Raw genomic sequence first — 19560 nt, forward strand, 5'->3', positions numbered from 1 at the left:
AGGCCTGATAATTGGGGGAAGAGATTGGAGAGTTAGCAGGGTTGGGTCGTGTGCGCTTTTATGGGGTGTGTGTGGGTGCCTGTAAATTAAAGGGGTTCTGCCCTGGTGACAGGGCAGTGTATTAGTTCAGCAGAGTGACCCATCTCCTTGGGACATTACATCAGGGTCTTTTCAAGTGGACACACGCCCCAGGCGCTTTTCTTCATTTTGATTTGGGGTGGACAAACCACCAAAGTGTTATGGTTTGATACTTTACACATTTCACAGCTCAACATAAATACTGTGAGGAAATTGCTTTTGCTAAATAAGTGTCATTCCGGGCGCACGTTTTTTAGCTCTCTCTAAAAGATGTGTTGAACTATTTCCAACATTAAAAACCCTCTATGGTTCCCGAGGACTATTCGTTTTTTAAAAATGGCTGTCAGACGTGTCCGACAGGAGGCTGTTGTTCTGAGTTTTTGATTACTTCTTTGTGATTTACAGTTTATTTGCTGTGCCATTTCTGCTGGACTTGTAAACAACAGCTATCAAAAGAAAAATACTCTATAATTTAAAGAGACATGTATGGATTTTTAGATCTATGATAAATTATACATTTATGTCTGACATTGCGCACTGTTTCACTGTTTTATGTCTGAAATGAAACCCTTTTTAATTACACTTTAGAAACCTATGAATTACGGTGCTTTCCTTCTACTGTATTCAAATCAAAAAGGTTGGAGCGGGTCTCTTCATTGCACCTAATTTGTAACAGTAGCACCATCTTGTGGTTGAATTTGATTATCTTTCATCTTCAATCTTCAGTCTGTGTGAGATGACCACAGATGTTACTGAGCCAATTACTAGTCTGAGATTAAGTACAGACTGAGGTTAGAGCATTTTAAATGGTGAAGCACCTTTCGCAGTGCAGTGTAGTCCAAGACCAGGCTTAAAGAGACAATCTGGTCAAAATGAACAAAAAGCATTGCTGTTTTGAAACGTTTTGTTTGTTTGTTTGCTTGTTTTTTTGCTGGTGGATGCAGAAGGAAGGGAGCTGGCTAACATTAATGCCAACAAACCGCGAGCAGCCATAGAACTGCTGTGTCATCAAACCATCATTACAATGAGTAGACAAATGACAGAAATACTCAAATTACTGAAGTGACTCATCAGATGAGGAGGACTAAAAGTGAAAGGTAGCTATAACTAGAGATCTACTTCACCTAGTTTGACTTCATTTCTGGTTGAATAATTATTAATTATATTTTGATAACCACAATATAAGTTACTCTAATTCTAGTTTGGTTCTATTTATTAGCCTATAGATCATTGGCTAGGCTATCAATCAAGACTGGTTGACACCACAGGGATTCTCAAAGATTATATGATGTATTTGTACAATGCATGCTGGGTATTGTGGTGAGAAGATAATTTTGTTTCTGTTTATGTAAAATTATGGATTCTGATGCGTTATATTGATGTGATGCGCTACAAAACAAGTAACATTATACATGACAAATAACACATTTAATTCTCGTTTAGGCCACAATGTCTGTGTTGTACATTTATCTTGTAATTGATTATTCATGTAAAGGTATTATGGGTGGGAACTGATGGCCAAACCCTCCATAAGCCTTACCATACTCACTTACCGTAATCAAGCCAGACAATATATATACAGGTTATGTCTGAAACTATGCCCTATTCAGTGTATATAGCACACTCTTTGAAGAGCCTGGCATTTTGTAACATTGTTCATCTTGTACAATTTTACAATCCCAAAGTCCACCACAATAGGCCGTGTACAAATGAAGTACCCCGACGGACACAAAACACCCATAATGGAATGTAACCTTAATGTACAAAAAACTAGACTTGAATTACTGATTCTGGTCCCTAAAATTCTATGTAGTGGGTGTGTTAAGGGGCCATATCTCAACCTTTTTGAAAATGGTTCTGCATAGCACCAAAAAGGGTTGTTCTATCATTACAGGATCGACATTGTGACAATAGAAGAACCCTTTTTGGTGCTGTATAGAACCCTTTACAAAAAGGTTCTATAAAGAACAATTTATAGCACATGTACAGCAGATTAGCCCCACCCAATCATGTTGAGGTTATAAGGATAATTTACATATATCAGTCTTAAAAGCACAGCAACAAAAGCAGCCTGTTTAATTCTAAGGGATATTGGGCTTCATTCACCAACCATTCTTAGGTAGAAATTTCTTCTTAAAACCCACTTAGACAGTTTTCACAAAGATTCTGACATTCAGTAATGTTTTCTTACTTGGGATTTATTCTTAGATAAGAGCAGAAGCTATGTAGACTCAAGAGCACAGTGCGAACAACTCAGTTTAAGAACACATCATGAATTTGATGTGGTATTTTTCTCAGTCTACATCAAATTCATGTTGGTGCACAGTGGTAATGGTGAATGGGCCACAGATAACAAAATAACAGAAAAGTAAAATGTGGGGTGCAGGCCTTTAATGTAGGGAAGTGGGCCCTCCAGGTCAGGCTGGGAAACACTGTACTGGCTTCATGAGAAAATTATGTCATGTGACCATGTTATAGTGTCCCATGCCACAGGGTGGTGCTGTTAGACACCTTTGAGGTGACATTGAAATGGAAAAGGCCCAGTGAGGAGTAGAGGAGTAAAGAGTCGCCTCATGCAAGCTCTACTACTAAGAATGTGCACATTTACTAATTTATAACAATAGAGATAAATTACTGTGTAATTACAAATGGGTTATTTTGTTTATTTTTTTAAGTCATTTTCATACAACATTTACATTTTATACTCACTTCTGGGATGCATTCCACATTACTGAGTTAGTGTATTTACTTATGTGTGCATTAATCTAAATGCAGGTATTTACTGAAAGCCATCCATGACTTTGTGAGATGTATTTGCACTTATGTTGATGTTAGAATGCAGCAGCTGTAGTGTCACTCTTTACCTTTTGTTTGGTTTGTGTAAAGAAGTACTGGGCATGAATGTAAATGAGCTAAAGGTCAATAGTAGTTGCAGTGCATTTGCTGTACACTGAGAGAAGAGGGAACATTCAGCTGTGGAAAATCACTCTCGTTAAACAAGGATATTCTATACATTCTTTCAATTTTTTTATTTTTAAGCAATTCAGCACTTCACACATTCAGAATAAATCCTTTTACAACATTCACTGACCGTAAAGACACAGTGCACTTCTGAGAACAGAGCAAAATCTGCATCATCAGCTGAAAGAGGTCCCAAGATTTACACAAGGTCTCTCTATGTTCAGTACCTTCCCGTATATTATTTGTTCATTTCATATTTCTGTTTCAAGCTGCTTTAATGTGTTGCTTTAATGTGGTAAACCAATGGTTTGACCAAAAATGTGTGTTTATACAAATTTACCCTTTCCCCAAACACGAACGTAGACAAGTTTGCTTCTGAAGTTTTTTGCTTTAGCTACAGGGCTAATGTAACTAATAATGGACTAATATGCAGACAGACTTCAAGATGGGCATTTTTAAAAATAATACTATATCTTGCTGTGGGGTTATAAGCTTTCCTTACTTGTTAGTTACACCCTTTAAAAGGTTCCTTCAGTAAAGGTTCAGTTGTGTGCAAATGAATTCATTCTCCAAGCTGCTTCTCCCTCAGGGTTGCGGGGGGTGCAGGAGCCTATCCCAGCAGTCGTTGGGCGGAAGGCAGGATACACCCTGGACAGGTCGTCAGCCCATGACCGCATGTGGGTGGAAACCAGAGAACCCGGAGGAAACCCATGCAGACACGGGGAGAACATGCAAACTCCACACAGAGAGGACCCTGGTCGCCCAGCCGGGGAATCGAACCCAGGCCCTCCTTGCTTTGAGGCGACAGCGCTACCTGCCGCGTCACCGTGCCGCTCATTGTGTGCAAATGTTTTGGTCAAATTAAATACACACACACACTTTCTAAGCCGCTTACCTTTCTCGGTCACAGGGGCGCTGGAGCCTATCCCTGTAGTCAATGTGGAAGGCATGAAATGCCCTGGACAAGTCACCAGTCCTTCACAGGGCAGACATATACACACACACACACACACACACACACCTAGGAGCAATTGAACATGCAAACTCCACAGAGACAGGACCCTGGTTGCCCGGCCAAGAATCAATCTCAAGCACTTCTTGCTGTGAGGCAACAGAGCTACCCACTGCGCCACTGTGCCACCCTGGTCAAATGACATGTTAAATTTAAGCGTCATCTACAGAAAACATCCTCCTGCACGTTTTCATAATCAAAATAAGTTTATTTTTGAAAACATGTGGCCTGAGCTATATTTTCTCCCCAATATGTAATTCAGCACAAAAAATGTACAGAAAAATTCCATATTTAGGTGTGTTCTCTGTAGAGGATAACGATAACTTATCTTCACTTAGAAAATCAATGAAACGTGATTTGACCAGGGGTGTTCAAACTTTGGTTCTTTGCAGGGTTAAATTGTTCTTCTCTTTATAAACCTTTCTAAAATTCTTCTATATGACACACAGAAGGGCTCAGCTATTGTTATGAGTAAAATAGTCAGAAACTATATTATGAATATTTATGCCTATACTGTATTCTGTTCTGTGAACGATATGTACTGGCCATAGTCTATAGTCTGTATGTATATAACACAAAATCTGTCACTCATACACATTCCAGCTACACACAGACACACAGGCCTACTGCCCATTCACCCTCAGCCTTTAATACCACATGCAGACTTGACCTTCTATTTATACCCCTCTGCCAATTCTTTTGCCCTTTGACTTTCTCTACTGTAACTGTAGACCAGGCCAGTAAATGTCACATGGCACATTATTAGAGTATTGAAAAAGGAGGAGGTCTCTCTTCCACTTCTGTGCAACACAGAGGCACCAGCTTGTCCCTATTGTTCACAACTCTGTTAAGATCACATCATTCGGTAAAAAAAGAAGGTAATCAGGGATTTTGGAAAACATCATTCATGTGTCCACTGAACAAACATGGTTTATGTTCAAGCCAGCATTTATCAATATTTAAACAGCATGTGCTAACTGCAACTGCTTGCCTTTTGGCCTACACTTGTGAAAGCGCAGCATGGTGAGTGTGCAAACATTGCATCATAACTACGTCCTTGTTTAAATGAAGTCCAGCTCAGAATGAACGCAGTAATCAAACTCATCACTGGCTTCTAGTAGGCCTCGAGTGCAGGCCAGTTTTAGACCACAACAGCCAATTAAACCAGCCGGTCTCAAACATTTTTAGTTTGAGGCCCACTTGCTCCACCCTGTCCTCCGGTCATTTATTTCATTTAATATAACGAGGACCGTGTCTAAACAGAACCTTGTCGTTTTTTGTGGCTGTCACTGATTCACTGAGTGGGTGACCTATGATTGGCTGGCACTTACGTTCAATTTGAATACCTTCTTAAACAAGCAGCACTATTTAGAAGTGGCTAAAGCAAATTTAAAAATGACATAACTAACTCAAGACACAACTTCTGAACTTTTCTGTGGCCCCCTTAGCACCCCAGTTTCAGAACCACTGAAGTAAACAGACTGTTTAATGTTATATTTTGATGGTCCACCAATTCTCAACAAATAAAAAACAAGGACAGTGCAATTTTGCACATTTCATTAGATTACATAACATTTTATAACGCGGTTTATTTTATGTACACTGGATTACAAAGTCTACTCTATATAGGGTCTTTGAGAAGGAGAACGACTAAACCAGACCTCATTAAATATTCACATGCCCTTCAATACCACCGTGTCTTGTCCCAGCAGAGAGGTCTGTGCGTTCCCTTTAAATGTTGCAGTGGGTGTGGCTAACTGGTTCGTAACAGAAGAGGGCAGTGTGTGTATGTGTGTGTGTTGGGAGGTGACACGGCCCACATCCCGCTGCGAACACGGATCACACAGGCGAGCTGCTCGGGCAAAATGGTGAAAATCACCGTGGTCAAGACCAAGCCTTACACTGACCAAAAGCCTGGAACCAGCGGCCTGAGGAAGAGAGTGACCGTGTTCCAGCAGAATCAGCATTATGCCGAGAACTTCATCCAGAGCATTATTTCCACCACCGAGCCCTCTCAGAGGCAGGAGGGCAGCCTGGTGGTGGGAGGAGACGGCCGCTTCTTCATGAAGGATGCCATTCAGCTCATCGTCCAGATTGCTGCGGCCAATGGGGTCAGTAGCTTTGGGTGCACTCGGTTCATTCTCACTGCTTCGTCAGTCAGACTCTGAACTCGGCTTAGCGTGAATGCAGAGCCGCTCTGCTGCGCAGGGGCCACAAGAGCCCCTTTCGCAACGTTCAGGGGGTGTTTGCAAGGCGTCGTCGTGCCCGGTGCACGCGAGCAGGCGGTCATCCTCTTAAAGCGCTGAAGGATGAATCCACACGGTGGTGGGGGCGGGGTGGTGGGCACAGCTCCGTTACGGCTGCGCCAGATGACCCCCGTGATCTTTAGGGTGGCCGTTCCGGAGAGGTCTCCACACAGAGGGGCACACCTTTGACATTTCAGCCGCTGTCTGATTTCTCGCTCCACTCAGCGGCTGGAGAGGCGCAGGGAGGCGGCGCTCGTGCTTCCGTACTGGGTGACCGCGCGCGAACTGAGACTGCGCGAGGAGGCGCGTGCGTGCTGGCACGCGGCTCTACAGTAGACGTGTCTGATACGCCGCAGAGAGAACCGCGCACTCTGAGCTCTGCGTCATCACTGATACGCCGCTTGTCTCCTTTATTAAAGCGCGTCTAAATCCTTCGGACCGTTTCTTCAGATCCAGGACTAAACCGCAGCCTGTGATTTTAGTGAAGCGTCAGCTACACTGCGGTTTAGTCCGAGTCTAGACCTAAAGGGGAAGGCCGCCGAATTTTCGAAATTTTGCGTAGTTGAGTCGTGGAGCTGTAGAGAAAGTAATTCAGAGTGGTTTGGTGTGAAACGGTTCGTCGTAGACTGACTTTCATTTATATATGGCGGTGGTGATAGGAGCCAGGGGCTGCCATGTCTACAACCCAACTGTTTTATTTACAGTCCAAAAGCACCTTTCAACCTACAGGTGTCTTCTGAGTTTTGTGTAATGTTGAAACACCGGTAAGATTTCTTTGGAGACAGTTTTGCTTTATAACATTTGATTTACGCCATTTGGCTGACGCTCTTATGCAGAGCGGCTTGCAGTTTGATTATTTTACATAGGGAGGTGAAGGCAGTGTTGGGAGTCTGGCCCAAGGACTCTTATTGGTGTAGGGTGTAGGGTGGTTACTTAGGTGGGTCATTGAACCCCAGTGTACAGCGCAGAAGGCAGAGGTGTACCCACTACACTATACCAGCCACACCATAACACCCTGCACATAACCTCCCCACTACGAATAAATGGAAAAAAAGAGCTTGAGGTTAAAAGCTTAGCTTAAAATGATCCTAAAATATTGTATGAGGCATTAGACAGAGGGTTCATAACCATATAGTTTGACAACTCTGCTATGTAGCTTTTAGAGGCATTAAACAGTTCGGACATCTGGTTCCTATCACCACCACTCTGAAATGTTCTGACTCAGTACGATTCTTTAGCATGGAGCATTTCACGTCTAACCACGGTGACTGACTTTGTTCACATCTTAAATGTTTAATTATAGAGAAATTCTGATGTTTTAACACCAAATGCGACAGGGTGTTGGCTGAAAATAGTGATTTGGGTGTGCAAAACATATTGGACAGTTAATAGGAAAAAGTGCAAAGCAAGAATAGCAGAGAAATATCCTTGTGGTAATGTTAAATGTTAATGTAAAATGTTATGTGCAAAACTTTTTAATGCTTTAAGCCAAACCCCAGACAAACTACATAGTTTTGTTATTGTATCCCAAATTTGACATGGGCCTTTTATATCAATTTGTCTGCTTTGGGTTTTGTGTTTTAGAGCATACAAATGAAAGTAAGGCCCAGAGAGTGTAAGTCATACATCTGACTCATTGACAGTTCATAGTATTCGCATTTCAAGGGCAATTTAATGCATCTTTTCAGTGTTGTTCATGTGCATGTTATTACGATCATATGAGGCCCAGGCGTCATGCCTGAACTTCACTGTTGATGACTCTGAACCTTTCTCTCTCAGATTGGCCGACTGGTGATTGGTCAGGATGGCATCATGTCCACACCTGCAGTTTCCTGCGTGATCCGCAAATTAAAAGCCATTGGCGGGATCATTTTGACAGCCAGCCACAACCCTGGTGGCCCCAATGGAGACTTTGGCATCAAGTATAACATCTCCAGTGGAGGTACAAGTTATTGAATGGTGAAATATGAAGTTGCTTAGTAGGCAATCAAAGTTACAATTAAAAACAGTTCTTTTTCTCAAAGAATTGAGTCATGTCCAAGTCATGTCCAAAAACCAAATACTTTTGTTGTGACACGTCGTAGTAGTCTTCTCAACGAAACATTTGGTTTAATTTGGTTCTCTAATTTGGTGTTTGTGGTAACCTAGTCTCAAATTGCCTTGAGCAAGTATTGTTGCAGAATTATGGTTTCCTAAAACCACAGCATAATGATGGAGCAATAATAATCTGTACCATTATACACTGAGTTGTTCAAGCAATAAAACTCAGGAGGGAATGTGTCTCAATGAATATGGCTATGATTTGGTCAGTGTATATAAACGCATGGCCTCAAGTGCTGTATTTACTGTATGCAACAGGTTTGCTTGTTTGTTTGTTTGTTTGTTTGTTTACAAAAAATCACAGAAGCCCCAAACATTGTTTCAAACATTATTTCTGATGATCAGTAGAATGATGCTACTGTAAAAAATGGCTAACATCTGATACAACAGCCTATTTTTTCACAACTGGAGTACACATCTGATTGGGTGGTCAAAACTAATTGTTGTGTAACAGTTTATTAGATACACCTATTTTGCTCCTCCTCTCACTGAGCTTTTTATCAGGCACACCAACTACATATGTGCACTTTGGATGTTTACAGTTGCTGACTGTAGCCAGTGGTGAACTGTAGGGTGGTGAACCGTTCTCATGCTCTGTTTGTCAAGTGCATCGTTTATGTCAGCGGGAGAGAAGAAGTGTAACACACCTCCCATCCAGCTAAAGCATGGTCTGTTAGAGCAACAGTGCATGGCATTGCCAGGGCTTCTGAACCTCAAATTTGCAACTTTCTATCCAGGCAGTTCACCACTATGAAGCTGGTTAGAGCAAGAAAAAGAGTCACTATGTTAATATGTCAGTTAATGTGTTACTGATACATGCAGTCTTGAGCACATCCTCAGGGATTTTACCTGCACCAAACTCCATACCTTTTCCTACCATATGAAAAAATTATGTGACCACAAATTCTAACCCTCCAAATTTGCCTTCTCCAGGGCCTGCGCCAGAGGGCATCACTGATAAAATCTTCCAGATCAGCAAAGGCCTCCAAGAGTATCATATCTGCCCAGAGCTCAAAGTGGATTTGTCCACCATTGGCAAACAGACCTTTGAGGTGGACACTTTCAAGCCCTTCACAGGTGCTTTGTCCTTGTCTTTCTCCAGTTACATATCACATGTCCGAGCTGTTCTTGGTTATTGTCTAATCATTATCCCAATGGTCTTGCTGTAGTGGAGATTGTGGACTCGGTGGCGTCCTATGCAGAGATGCTCAGAGACATCTTTGACTTTGCTGCCCTGAAGAAGTTACTCTCCGGACCCAATCACATCAATGTCCGGTTAGATGCAATGCACGGAGGTGAGGACTCAAATGGTTAAAGTATTAAGCTGTTTAACTGTGTTGTAATTATCTACACTGTTATTACGTGCCCTCAAAGCTCTAATAGTCTGAGAAGAGAAAAACATAATAGCTTTTCAGTAGTCTTTTCCAACTGGTTTAGCCCAGGGAAGGAAACAGCTGTTGAAATCAAGCTTAGCTGTAATATTTCCAGCAAACGTACGGTATCAATGCACTCGCAGTGTTTCTGAGGTACATGTCTCCCTCTTCCCCTGTGTGGAAACATACTGAATGATGAAAAGCCATATTTGTAACAGGATTTGCACAGCATTCCTTTCACATGCTAAATTTTCCATACATGTGCATATTTTGATTTTAAGTCAAATAAGATCTCATTTAGAACAGGAGCTTCAGCTCCAAACCCCCCCCCCCCCCCCCACAATTTGGTCAGCACGCATGGTCAGATTCATGAAGGGATTGATAAGCAGCTGGCTGAAGAGTTGGATCAGGCATGTTGGATCAGGAGCAGCCTGAAACTGTTCAGGGCAGTGAGTCCCCAGAACTAAGCCATGTAATTCAGGACAATTTGTACTTTACTAAGTTAATATTTCCTTGAGATAAAACAGACTTTTTACTTCTTAAATTTTAAGTTTCTTGTTTCAAGTCAGGATACACAATATCAGAATCCTAAACAGATGTTTGCGTTTGCAATATATATCAGCATCCAACAGATGTCTAGATTTAACTGATATTTCAAACTGATATTTGATGATTATATTTATTGTTTAGGTGATGCTGGGCTACACATTAGTAACTCTATAAAAATAAATGTTACATCTCTGTGTAATGCTAATCCTGGGGGATCTAGTCTCAATTTCTTTATATATTCTTTATACATGTTTATGTATTGGCAGCAGGAAATATGTACACAAAAAATATTGGATATGGGAATTTTGGGCCAGTGCTGGTCTCGGTGGATCCCTAGTAACAAATTTCAAAGGCCATTAAATTTTCCTTTTTCTTCTGCCGATCAGTAGAGTCAGCATATGAATTTATTATTTTTATCAAAACAACCAACCAGATTCATCTGTGTAAATTGGTCTGTCCACAACCGTGCTAATTTGTGTGAACACTAGTACCGCCAATCAGTCACTGACTACATGCTACCGCATCACACCAGAAAATAGAAACTTTAATTTATTTGTTAAAACGTTTACTTTTTCATTTTTATGCACTTGAGTAGGTTTGAAATTTACTTGCTAAGTTACACTCGTTTGTTTTTGGCTTAACTAAGACTTTGACACAGTACTCATACTTTCACCTAAGCATTATTTCTTTGTACTTTTTCCACCCCTGGGTGCGAGAAATGGACTTTATGGACGTTTATGACAACTGCTTTTCTAAATTCTCTCATCATTAGTGGTGGGCCCCTATGTGAAGAAAATTGTGTGTGAGGAGTTGGGTGCCCCTGCCAACTCTGCTGTAAACTGTGTCCCTTCTGAGGACTTTGGGGGTCACCACCCTGACCCTAACCTGACCTACGCTGCCGACCTGGTCAACACTATGAAGGGAGGTGAATATGACTTTGGAGCAGCTTTCGATGGTGATGGTGTAAGTGTTTTCAGTCCCTATTAATCAGTGATTCTTCCATTATTTAAATCATCGCTGTCATCACAAAACCTTGTTTCTCCAAAAATAACTACACGGCAGCCGCCGTATTGAAATTATGTAAAAAAAAATAAATTCCAAAAGTGAAGATACAAGGTTTTGTTCTGACAGCAACAATATCCAGATGGGTGTGCTCTGAAAAAGTGTTTTTGGGCCAGGGATAGATTGGACAGACATGTTTCCCTATATTCATCATAGTATTTTCAAATCTGATTCTTAAATTAGCAGATGCAAATTTCACTGACCATTTTTTAAAATCATTTAATTTTTGGTGTTTTTCAATGATTAAACTCATGTCTGTTAGGAGTGTGTGTAAATTTACTAGAAATTCGTATGCACGGCAAAACAGTACAAAAGTTGATGTAATTATTTTGCACATTATTATAAATTCAGCAAATATTCCATGTGCTATAAAAAGACATATTACACTGTCTTGTTTTATACCACTGACATAGCCCCAAAATAAAGAATATATTATCAGTGCAAGAGCATATTATACACTGTATTTAATTTTATTTTTATTTAATCAGGCTAGGCAGTCATTCAGGTATCTTAAAAAAAAAAAAGACACTTTGTTTGCTTCACATTTTATTCTTTCCAATTATTGTACACTATAAAGTTTGCTCATTAGGGGGAGCAGTGTCCCCAGTAATCGAGCTCAAAGTCTGCCTATGAAAATAACCATTGGCTCAGAAACATCTGCATGAATTAGATCATGTTTCATGTAAATGATATGAAATGAAGTGCTGGTAGGTTAGCACTTCATTGCACGCAGCACTGCTGATTCATCATTTGCTCTTAAGTCTCCACTTGTTTCCACATCATACAAATCAGGCACAGAGAGGTTGGGGCGTCATTAAAGGCTGTGCTGTTTTTTAAGGGCTGTTGCGCTTTGAGTTAATTAGCTCCTGAATGAAGATAAGATAAGATAAGATAATCCTTTATTAGTCCCACAGCGGGGAAATTCACAACAGCGGGGAAATTCACAGTATGTCGTAAAAGGTTTATACTTAACTTGCCATTTTGAATCCACTAGTTGTGCTAACTGGGTCTTTTAAAAATTCCTCATAATTTTAAGTCATAAATGCCACCATTCTCTCTATTTCCTGGTTATCCCTGTATCAAAAAATCACCTCTACAGTGTTATCAGACACCCCAGCATGCCGTAGCACAGTAGAATATTTACCTTTAGTATGTATTTGTGCCACCTCAGTATCGGACCCTCATCGCGCCCCCCTGTACTTTTGCTCTAGGACCGTAACATGATTTTGGGTAAGCATGGATTCTTCGTAAACCCCTCTGACTCTGTAGCAGTGATTGGTGCTAACATCACCTGCATCCCATACTTCCAGAAGACCGGTGTTAAAGGACTGGCTCGCAGTATGCCCACCAGTGGTGCTCTAGACAAGTAAGCCCAACCCACATTACTATATTGTTTCATTCTGAGCCCTTAGGTTGTGAAAGATTAATTCATTTTATATGAAAGTTTTCTTTTGAAAGAATGCCATTTTCAAAAGCAGCCGAACACGTACATGATGTGAAGTATGTGAAGTCATAACCACAACTCATACTTTTCATAACTGCTCATAACAATTCATACTTTCTCTAAATAGTTCGGTCCTACACAACATGACTGAAAAATAGAGAACAGATGCTACAGGGTATTGACAGATAGTGAAGTGTGATTTATTATTGTAGAGAATGTGTTTCCACTACTCCAGAGTCCAGTGGCGGTGTGCTTTACATCAGTCCAGCTGATACTTGGCATTGTGCTTGTGATTGTGAGCTTGTATGCAGCTGCTTGGCCTTGAAAACCCATTTTATGAAGCTCCTGACAGTACTTTCACTGCTATTTCTTCCAGAGACAGTTTGTAACTCTGTAGTGAGAGATGCAACAGAGAACAGATGATTTTTATTCACAACGTGCTTCAGCACATAGTGGCCCTGCTCTGTGAGTTTGCGTGGTCTGCTGCTTCGTGGCTGACCTGTTGTCTGACAATAATAGCACTTACAGTTGACCAGGACAGAAATGAACTGACTCATGGTAAAGGTAGCATCCTATGACGGTGCCTCTTTTAAAGTCACTGAGCTCTTCACTGTGACCCATTCCACTGCCAGTGTTCATCAATGGAGATTGCATGGCTATGATTTTATATATCTGTTAGCAACAACTGTGGATAAAACACCTTAATGAATAAGTAGGAAATGTGTCCACATACTTTTGGCCATAAAGTATACATTGGTATGTATGAGCATACATATGACACCGTACATGGTTTGTGTTTGTGCTTTGACAGTGTTGCCAAAGCTCTGAAAATGGAGCTGTATGAAACACCTACAGGCTGGAAGTTCTTTGGGAACCTTATGGATGCTGGCAAACTGTCTCTGTGTGGAGAGGAAAGCTTTGGCACTGGTGAGTGAACCAGCAGCAGCTGCAAATCTATTCAGCAATATATTGTAATATTTAAGCATGTTTTAAGTTTTGGATGTCGTATATACAGCCATATGCATACGAGTGGCGTAGTCAAATTGTTTAGTTGTATTTCTAGTAAAAAAGATAAATAAGGAATTTTTCACTTTCTATTTATTTTAAATGAATTATGAGTTCATGAGTTTAACATAAAACAAAGTGTTTTCTGTGTGAAGGCACATTCTTATATCGGATTATTTTTTCATACGTTAAATCCATCAAATAAACTGCAATTGTGTATTAAAATGTGCAAAGGTATGTTATTGGGTGTGCATGTATCATATGTAGATTATATGTAGTATTTATACTGGGGGTGGGGGGAAAATCGATTCTTGGATGCATCGCGATGCGGATGTGCACAATTATGAATCGATTCACAAATTTTCTAAATTTTAATTGATAACAATTTTGACAGAACACAAAAGGTGGAACTTTGCAAAGCACGGAAGTGCAGCGCCTGGACAGTCCTTGGTGGCACACTGCATTAAAAGCTAGTGCAGGGGTCGCAGCCCAGATGTTAATCAGAGGCATTTTGTTTCTTCTTCTTCAAAAAAACATAAACCACCTTGAGACCCCAGCATTTTGAGTCCATTTTACCATCTTTGTTGTATGTGTCTCGGCACGTGCTAATGTGCTAGTACAGGCTAAAAATCCAATACAAACAAAAACACAGACTTACTTTGCTCTGCTTTAGGCTTTAGCTCAGCTGTAGCCGCTTTTCTCGCATCACCAGCTGGAAACTTTCCCACAAAAGTAAACAGTTTACTGTAAAATGCCTCTCAATGTTCTAGGTTACATTTTACGAGGCTAAAGTCGCTTCTCATTCGCCAGCTTCTTGTTCGAATTTTCCCGTTCCACCTTAAATGGTGCCTGAGGTGCCAGAATGTAACTGCTGCACCATTTAAGGTGGAACGGGTCGATTTAAACAAGCTGGTGAATGAGAAGCGACTTCGGCTTCATATTTTTTAGTGTTTAACTGTTCCTTGTTGCAGACTAAACGTAGCAGGAAAACAGGAGCGATTATAAACATACATTTGTCTCCAAATTATGGATGTTCATCTCAAATCTTTCTCTTTGCCTTTTTTCGTTAGCTACTTGCTAGGTGAACTAGCGGTTATACGCCACATTAACTCCAGCATTTAAAACCATTTGCTTTGTTAAAACTCTGTTTGGTCAGTAAATCACTGCAGTTTGCCCACCCTTGAGTTAGCGTATGGAAGCATTTTGGCTTCTGTGGAGCTGAAAGGGAAAACCATATTTCGTTTTCCGCCCGGTTGTACTTTCTGCCAACCAGAGGACCATCGAGCAAGTGATGTCAAAGCTTCCACCCAGCTCAGACAGGACGAAGGGAACTAGTGAACAACTGTCACAACTTTTATTGCCAAGGACTTTCGTCCGTTCCCATCGTTGAGAACCAGGGCTTTCGTGCTATGTTGCACGCTTAAGAGCTGAGATCTTATGTGACCGTAACTGTGCATCATATCACAGATGAATGGCAGCAGCGTGGAATGTGCTCCAAACATGCGCAGTAAATGAGAGCCTTCCAGTTTACTTACCAAACCACTTCCATTTGGTTTGTTAATAAAAGATATTAGAAGTTAATTAATTGTGGACTGTTTTAAAAGGAGAGTAGAAATCCTGTATAGAAAAAGAAAAGATGCATCTATAATCGTTTCATAATCGCATCACAGCCCTCCGAATCGCAATCATAATCGAATCGTGAGGTGCCTGAAGGTTCCCACCCCTAATTTATACAGTCTGCTATATGTGTGGTGTTTAGTTTGCGGAGCATAATACAAGGCCAAGTGTTCTCTCTTTTGTTTTCTTCCAGGGCAGCTGTTGTGAGTTGAAGGCTGTGCATTGTGCCCTGTAGTGTTTTCCTGCCTCTTACAGTGTCTTTCGTCTGTTAGGCTCTGATCATATCCGGGAGAAAGATGGCCTTTGGGCTGTACTCGCCTGGCTATCGATTCTGGCCACTCGTAAACAGAGTGTGGAGGACATCATGAAAGACCATTGGCAGAAGTTTGGCAGGAACTTCTTCACCAGGTGACTGATCCAGAGTCAACAGTTTATACATTATCATTTAAATAGGCTGGGTTAGAATAATGCAAGTGTAAAATGAAGTGCACTTTATACAGTACTTTAGTACTGTAGTTTGACTGCCCTCTGGTGGTGGTGGTAAATGGGCTTTGGAGATTGTGCCATAGTACTTGCTGAAAATAGTAATAAAATAACTTTATTCATGGAGCAGTTTTCATTTTCAAATTTTTATACATGTAGCAGCTTACAATATGTCACAATTAAATCAAGTTAAAATTGAATGAATAAAAGAAATTTGGAAGATAAATAAAAATAAAATAATGTTAATAAAATAAAATAAAGGTGAAATGAAAATATCAATAATACAGGCTATGGATAAATAAATTACTGCTTGTTCTGACACTTAAGCCTAAAGTATAGTCTAGGTATTAGTTACTATTTACAATTATGTAATAACAATCACATAGTTACATAAAAAAAAGATATATCCATTTGGCAAAGTTCTTACATTTGTTTCATTGTGATCATGTGATACTCCCAGCAGTTTACTAATGCTTCAAATGATCTGTGAATGTGAAAATTTGAATTACATCGTTTTAATATCACCTTTTTGTCATCATTTACAGTGACCCCAAACCTGATTTAAAAAGTTCATTGTTTTAGGAAATAATGTCAAACCAAGAGGCCTTTATTTCAGACAGACCGGCAGACTATTCCAAAACTGCAATTTTCTTTTTGGCAGAGTTTTCAAAAGGCAGCTGGTGTGTTTCAGATTATTATCATTTGATCGGTTTTTTTGCAGACTTCTGCAAGCTTACATCCAAAATGTCTCTACAGTTCTGCGTTCATGACCCCATCAGTGAATGCAAGCTCACTGACACCGCTGTAGGGAAAACAGCTCCAAGCTGTTTGTAATTGTTCTCTACTCTCTCTCCACACTAAGAGTATATCAGCAGTTAGATGTTGAGCTAAATGTGTTTTTGTAAGCGTTCTGTTAAGCATTTCATGAAGTAACCTATAGAACATCATTAAAGTTTACCAGTGGTTAAAGGGGCTAAGTACATTTTGGTGCCACTGTATCTTAACTCTATTATTTAACTGTATTCCTACTTGATAGCTTTGTAAGTGTAATGCAGTTGAGCTGTTCTCATGATGGTTTTTATCGTGACTGTGTTGTAGGTACGACTATGAGGAGGTGGATTCAGACGCAGCTAATAAGATGATCGCTGATCTGCAAAACACCATGTTCGATAAAGGCTTTGTTGGACAGAAGTTCTCCTCAGGGGATAAGACCTATCAGGTGGAGAAAGCCGATAACTTTGCATATACTGATCCAGTGGACAGCAGTGTCTCAAAGGGACAGGTGAGCTGGAGCCACAGCATCAGTGGTTATTTAGTAAACAGTCAATATGAAATCTGTGACTGTTAAAAACACTGTTTTAAGGAACTCTGTTTGAAGTGCACAGATTGATGGGCAAACTCTGAAAAATGAGGTCACACAGGTTGAAGGGGTTATTTTTCAGTTTGTCCTTTAATCTAAATTTCTTACCTCCCACATGCCATTGGTTACAGTTTGATATGGTCTTTGAAGGAGAGTTCTCATCTTTTATTGTGTTTGAGAAACAGGAGAACAGAACAGAATGGTCTTTATCTGAAAATATTTTGGTGAAATTAATCTCCAAGTTTTGTATTTCACACAACTGCCCAGTACTTTCTCCATAATTCCTGGCATCCGTGTCCTATCTTTTTTTTTTTTTTTTTTTTTCCCCAGGGCCTGCGCATCATCTTCAGTGATGGTTCTCGTATCATCTTCCGTCTCAGTGGGACAGGCAGTGCTGGTGCAACTATCAGACTTTACATAGACAGTTATGAGAAGGACCCTCAAAAAATTTATCAGGATCCACAGGTAAACCTTCATGGGTTTTCATTTAATTACAAGTTGACTCTGTGGAAATATGCCCTTGTAGCTCCAATCAGGAATCAGAGAAATTAGAAAGTATGATGAGCATACCTATTGTCGTTTTTATTAAGTGTTATTAAAAAATAGTCATGTTACAGTATTAAACCTGCTGCACGTCGCATTAATTCCTGATTGGAGCTTTTACCAGACAGTGTTTTCATGTGCACTGCAAATAATTTGTTGAGTAATTGCTATGGGATGTTTCAACATTGTGACATTTGCAGAATTACTATGGAAGCCTATAAGGTCATGTTTCTGGCTGAGTCTCAACCCAGTAAAATTATTTTATGATCATATATTTAAGTTCAGGAAACATTCCTTGGAAATCAGTTTACTCTCCCACTATCAATCACTTTGGTAAAGACACACTGATTTAAAAAAATGAAACCTGGATGGGTCTGCCCTTTAAGTGACTGCTCACCCGCAGCTGTGTGGTGATTGGCTGTGGCAGAATCCTGATAACAGGCTCAGCAGGTGAGGCTGTGCTGTCTGTGAAAATCTTCTTTTGAGTAGAATTATTTCTGATCAGGCTGATCAGAGGGCTATCAACCTGTCTTTAAAAATCATCCTCAAATGCAGTCAGCCTAAATGGAGACAGCAAAACTGGGTCATGCTTTATTTTTTGGGCCCAGCAGCTGTCTCCCTTCCTCAGTTAATGCCTGGGCTTGAGTTACTGTTTGCGGCGTCAGGGCCAATGTAGAGGGGAGCTAAACAGGAGGAGGAAAAGAGCAGAGCTGTAAAGAACTCAGGAAGTCGTTTTTATAGTAAGTTGGGGAGACTGAATAGAGGGATCTGTTCTAAATTTCTGTACACTGGGTTTCAGAGTGATGTGCTTCAAAATGTATTTACAGCAGTGCTATTTATGTCGTTTAGGTCATGTTGGCTCCTTTGGTGGACATCGCTCTGAAAATCTCTCAGCTTCAGGAGAAGACTGGCCGCACTGGCCCTACTGTGATCACATAATGATTTTTCAGGCTTCATTCACCACCTAGATCTAGTTCAGACCTACTTTCACTCTGGCCAGCATTGCCTTGCTACAGATCCATCACCAGGCCTATATGTCCCACCCCTTTGCCATCATCCCCTGTTTACCATTTGTTCCATATGTCCCTAACATATTTCACATTTTGAGTGTTTGTAGGTGCAATAGAAAGTCTTTATTTACTGTGAATAGATGGATAAAGATTGTATTAAACCACAGTCTTATATTCTGGACTTACATATGCACTTATATTGGTGTGTAGATGTGTACAGAAGGTACTCATTAAAGCCACCTGTTATACAGTTTTCGATTGTAATCGTTCTTCTGTTTTTCTAAAAAAAAAAAAAAAACTATCAACAAGTATTTGTACATAACGTGGGTATGGTGTTGTCATTCTGACTCTGCATCGTGGCTTGGGAATTAATGCCATGTGGCATTATGGGATTGTTCTGCCACACCAGCAGGGTTTGTTCTTTGTTTACCTGCTACAAATACTCACATCCACTGAGAGAGCTTAGAGATGTTTTTTTTTTTTTCAGGCCTGACATGCTTCAAATTAAATCAAATGAAAAGATAGTGTACCTTAACCAGCCCTAGAGGGATGTCAAACAACTGTATAATAATAAAAACCTGACTTATTGAAAATCTGGATCTACACAAACTCTAAACGAGTGGAGTAATGTTCTGGGTCTCTTTCTTTCACAGGCATCTTCCTAGCTGGCACGTGGCTTAAGTGCCCATTTCTTTGAGTAATTCAGAATTTTCAAGT

At 40.4% G+C, this 19560-nt stretch overlaps 1 protein-coding gene across 1 annotated transcript; it reads left to right on the forward strand.

Annotated features, from left to right (window-relative positions):
- Positions 1 to 5828: 5828 nt before the first annotated feature.
- On the forward strand, positions 5829 to 19096 carry pgm1 (phosphoglucomutase 1). The gene is made up of 11 exons (XM_017721945.2): positions 5829 to 6162; positions 8077 to 8239; positions 9331 to 9474; positions 9567 to 9692; positions 11092 to 11282; positions 12593 to 12747; positions 13637 to 13752; positions 15720 to 15855; positions 17029 to 17212; positions 17621 to 17755; positions 18683 to 19096. Exons 1-11 carry the CDS (start codon positions 5917 to 5919, stop codon positions 18770 to 18772), a joined length of 1686 nt encoding a protein of 561 aa, XP_017577434.1. The 5' UTR covers positions 5829 to 5916; the 3' UTR covers positions 18773 to 19096.
- Positions 19097 to 19560: the final 464 nt, after the last annotated feature.

The sequence above is a fragment of the Pygocentrus nattereri genome, chromosome 26 (genome assembly GCF_015220715.1).
Source record: "Pygocentrus nattereri isolate fPygNat1 chromosome 26, fPygNat1.pri, whole genome shotgun sequence".
Lineage (NCBI taxonomy): Eukaryota > Metazoa > Chordata > Actinopteri > Characiformes > Serrasalmidae > Pygocentrus > Pygocentrus nattereri.

Bases quoted from the DNA above. Each gene is read 5' to 3' on its own strand.
- pgm1 (XM_017721945.2), top strand. From the start codon at position 5,917: ATGGTGAAAATCACCGTGGTCAAGACCAAGCCTTACACTGACCAAAAG. The intron at 6,163-8,076 runs GTCAGTAGCTTT...TTTCTCTCTCAG, and splicing joins AGATTGCTGCGGCCAATGGG to ATTGGCCGACTGGTGATTGG. The intron at 11,283-12,592 runs GTAAGTGTTTTC...CTTTTGCTCTAG, and splicing joins CAGCTTTCGATGGTGATGGT to GACCGTAACATGATTTTGGG.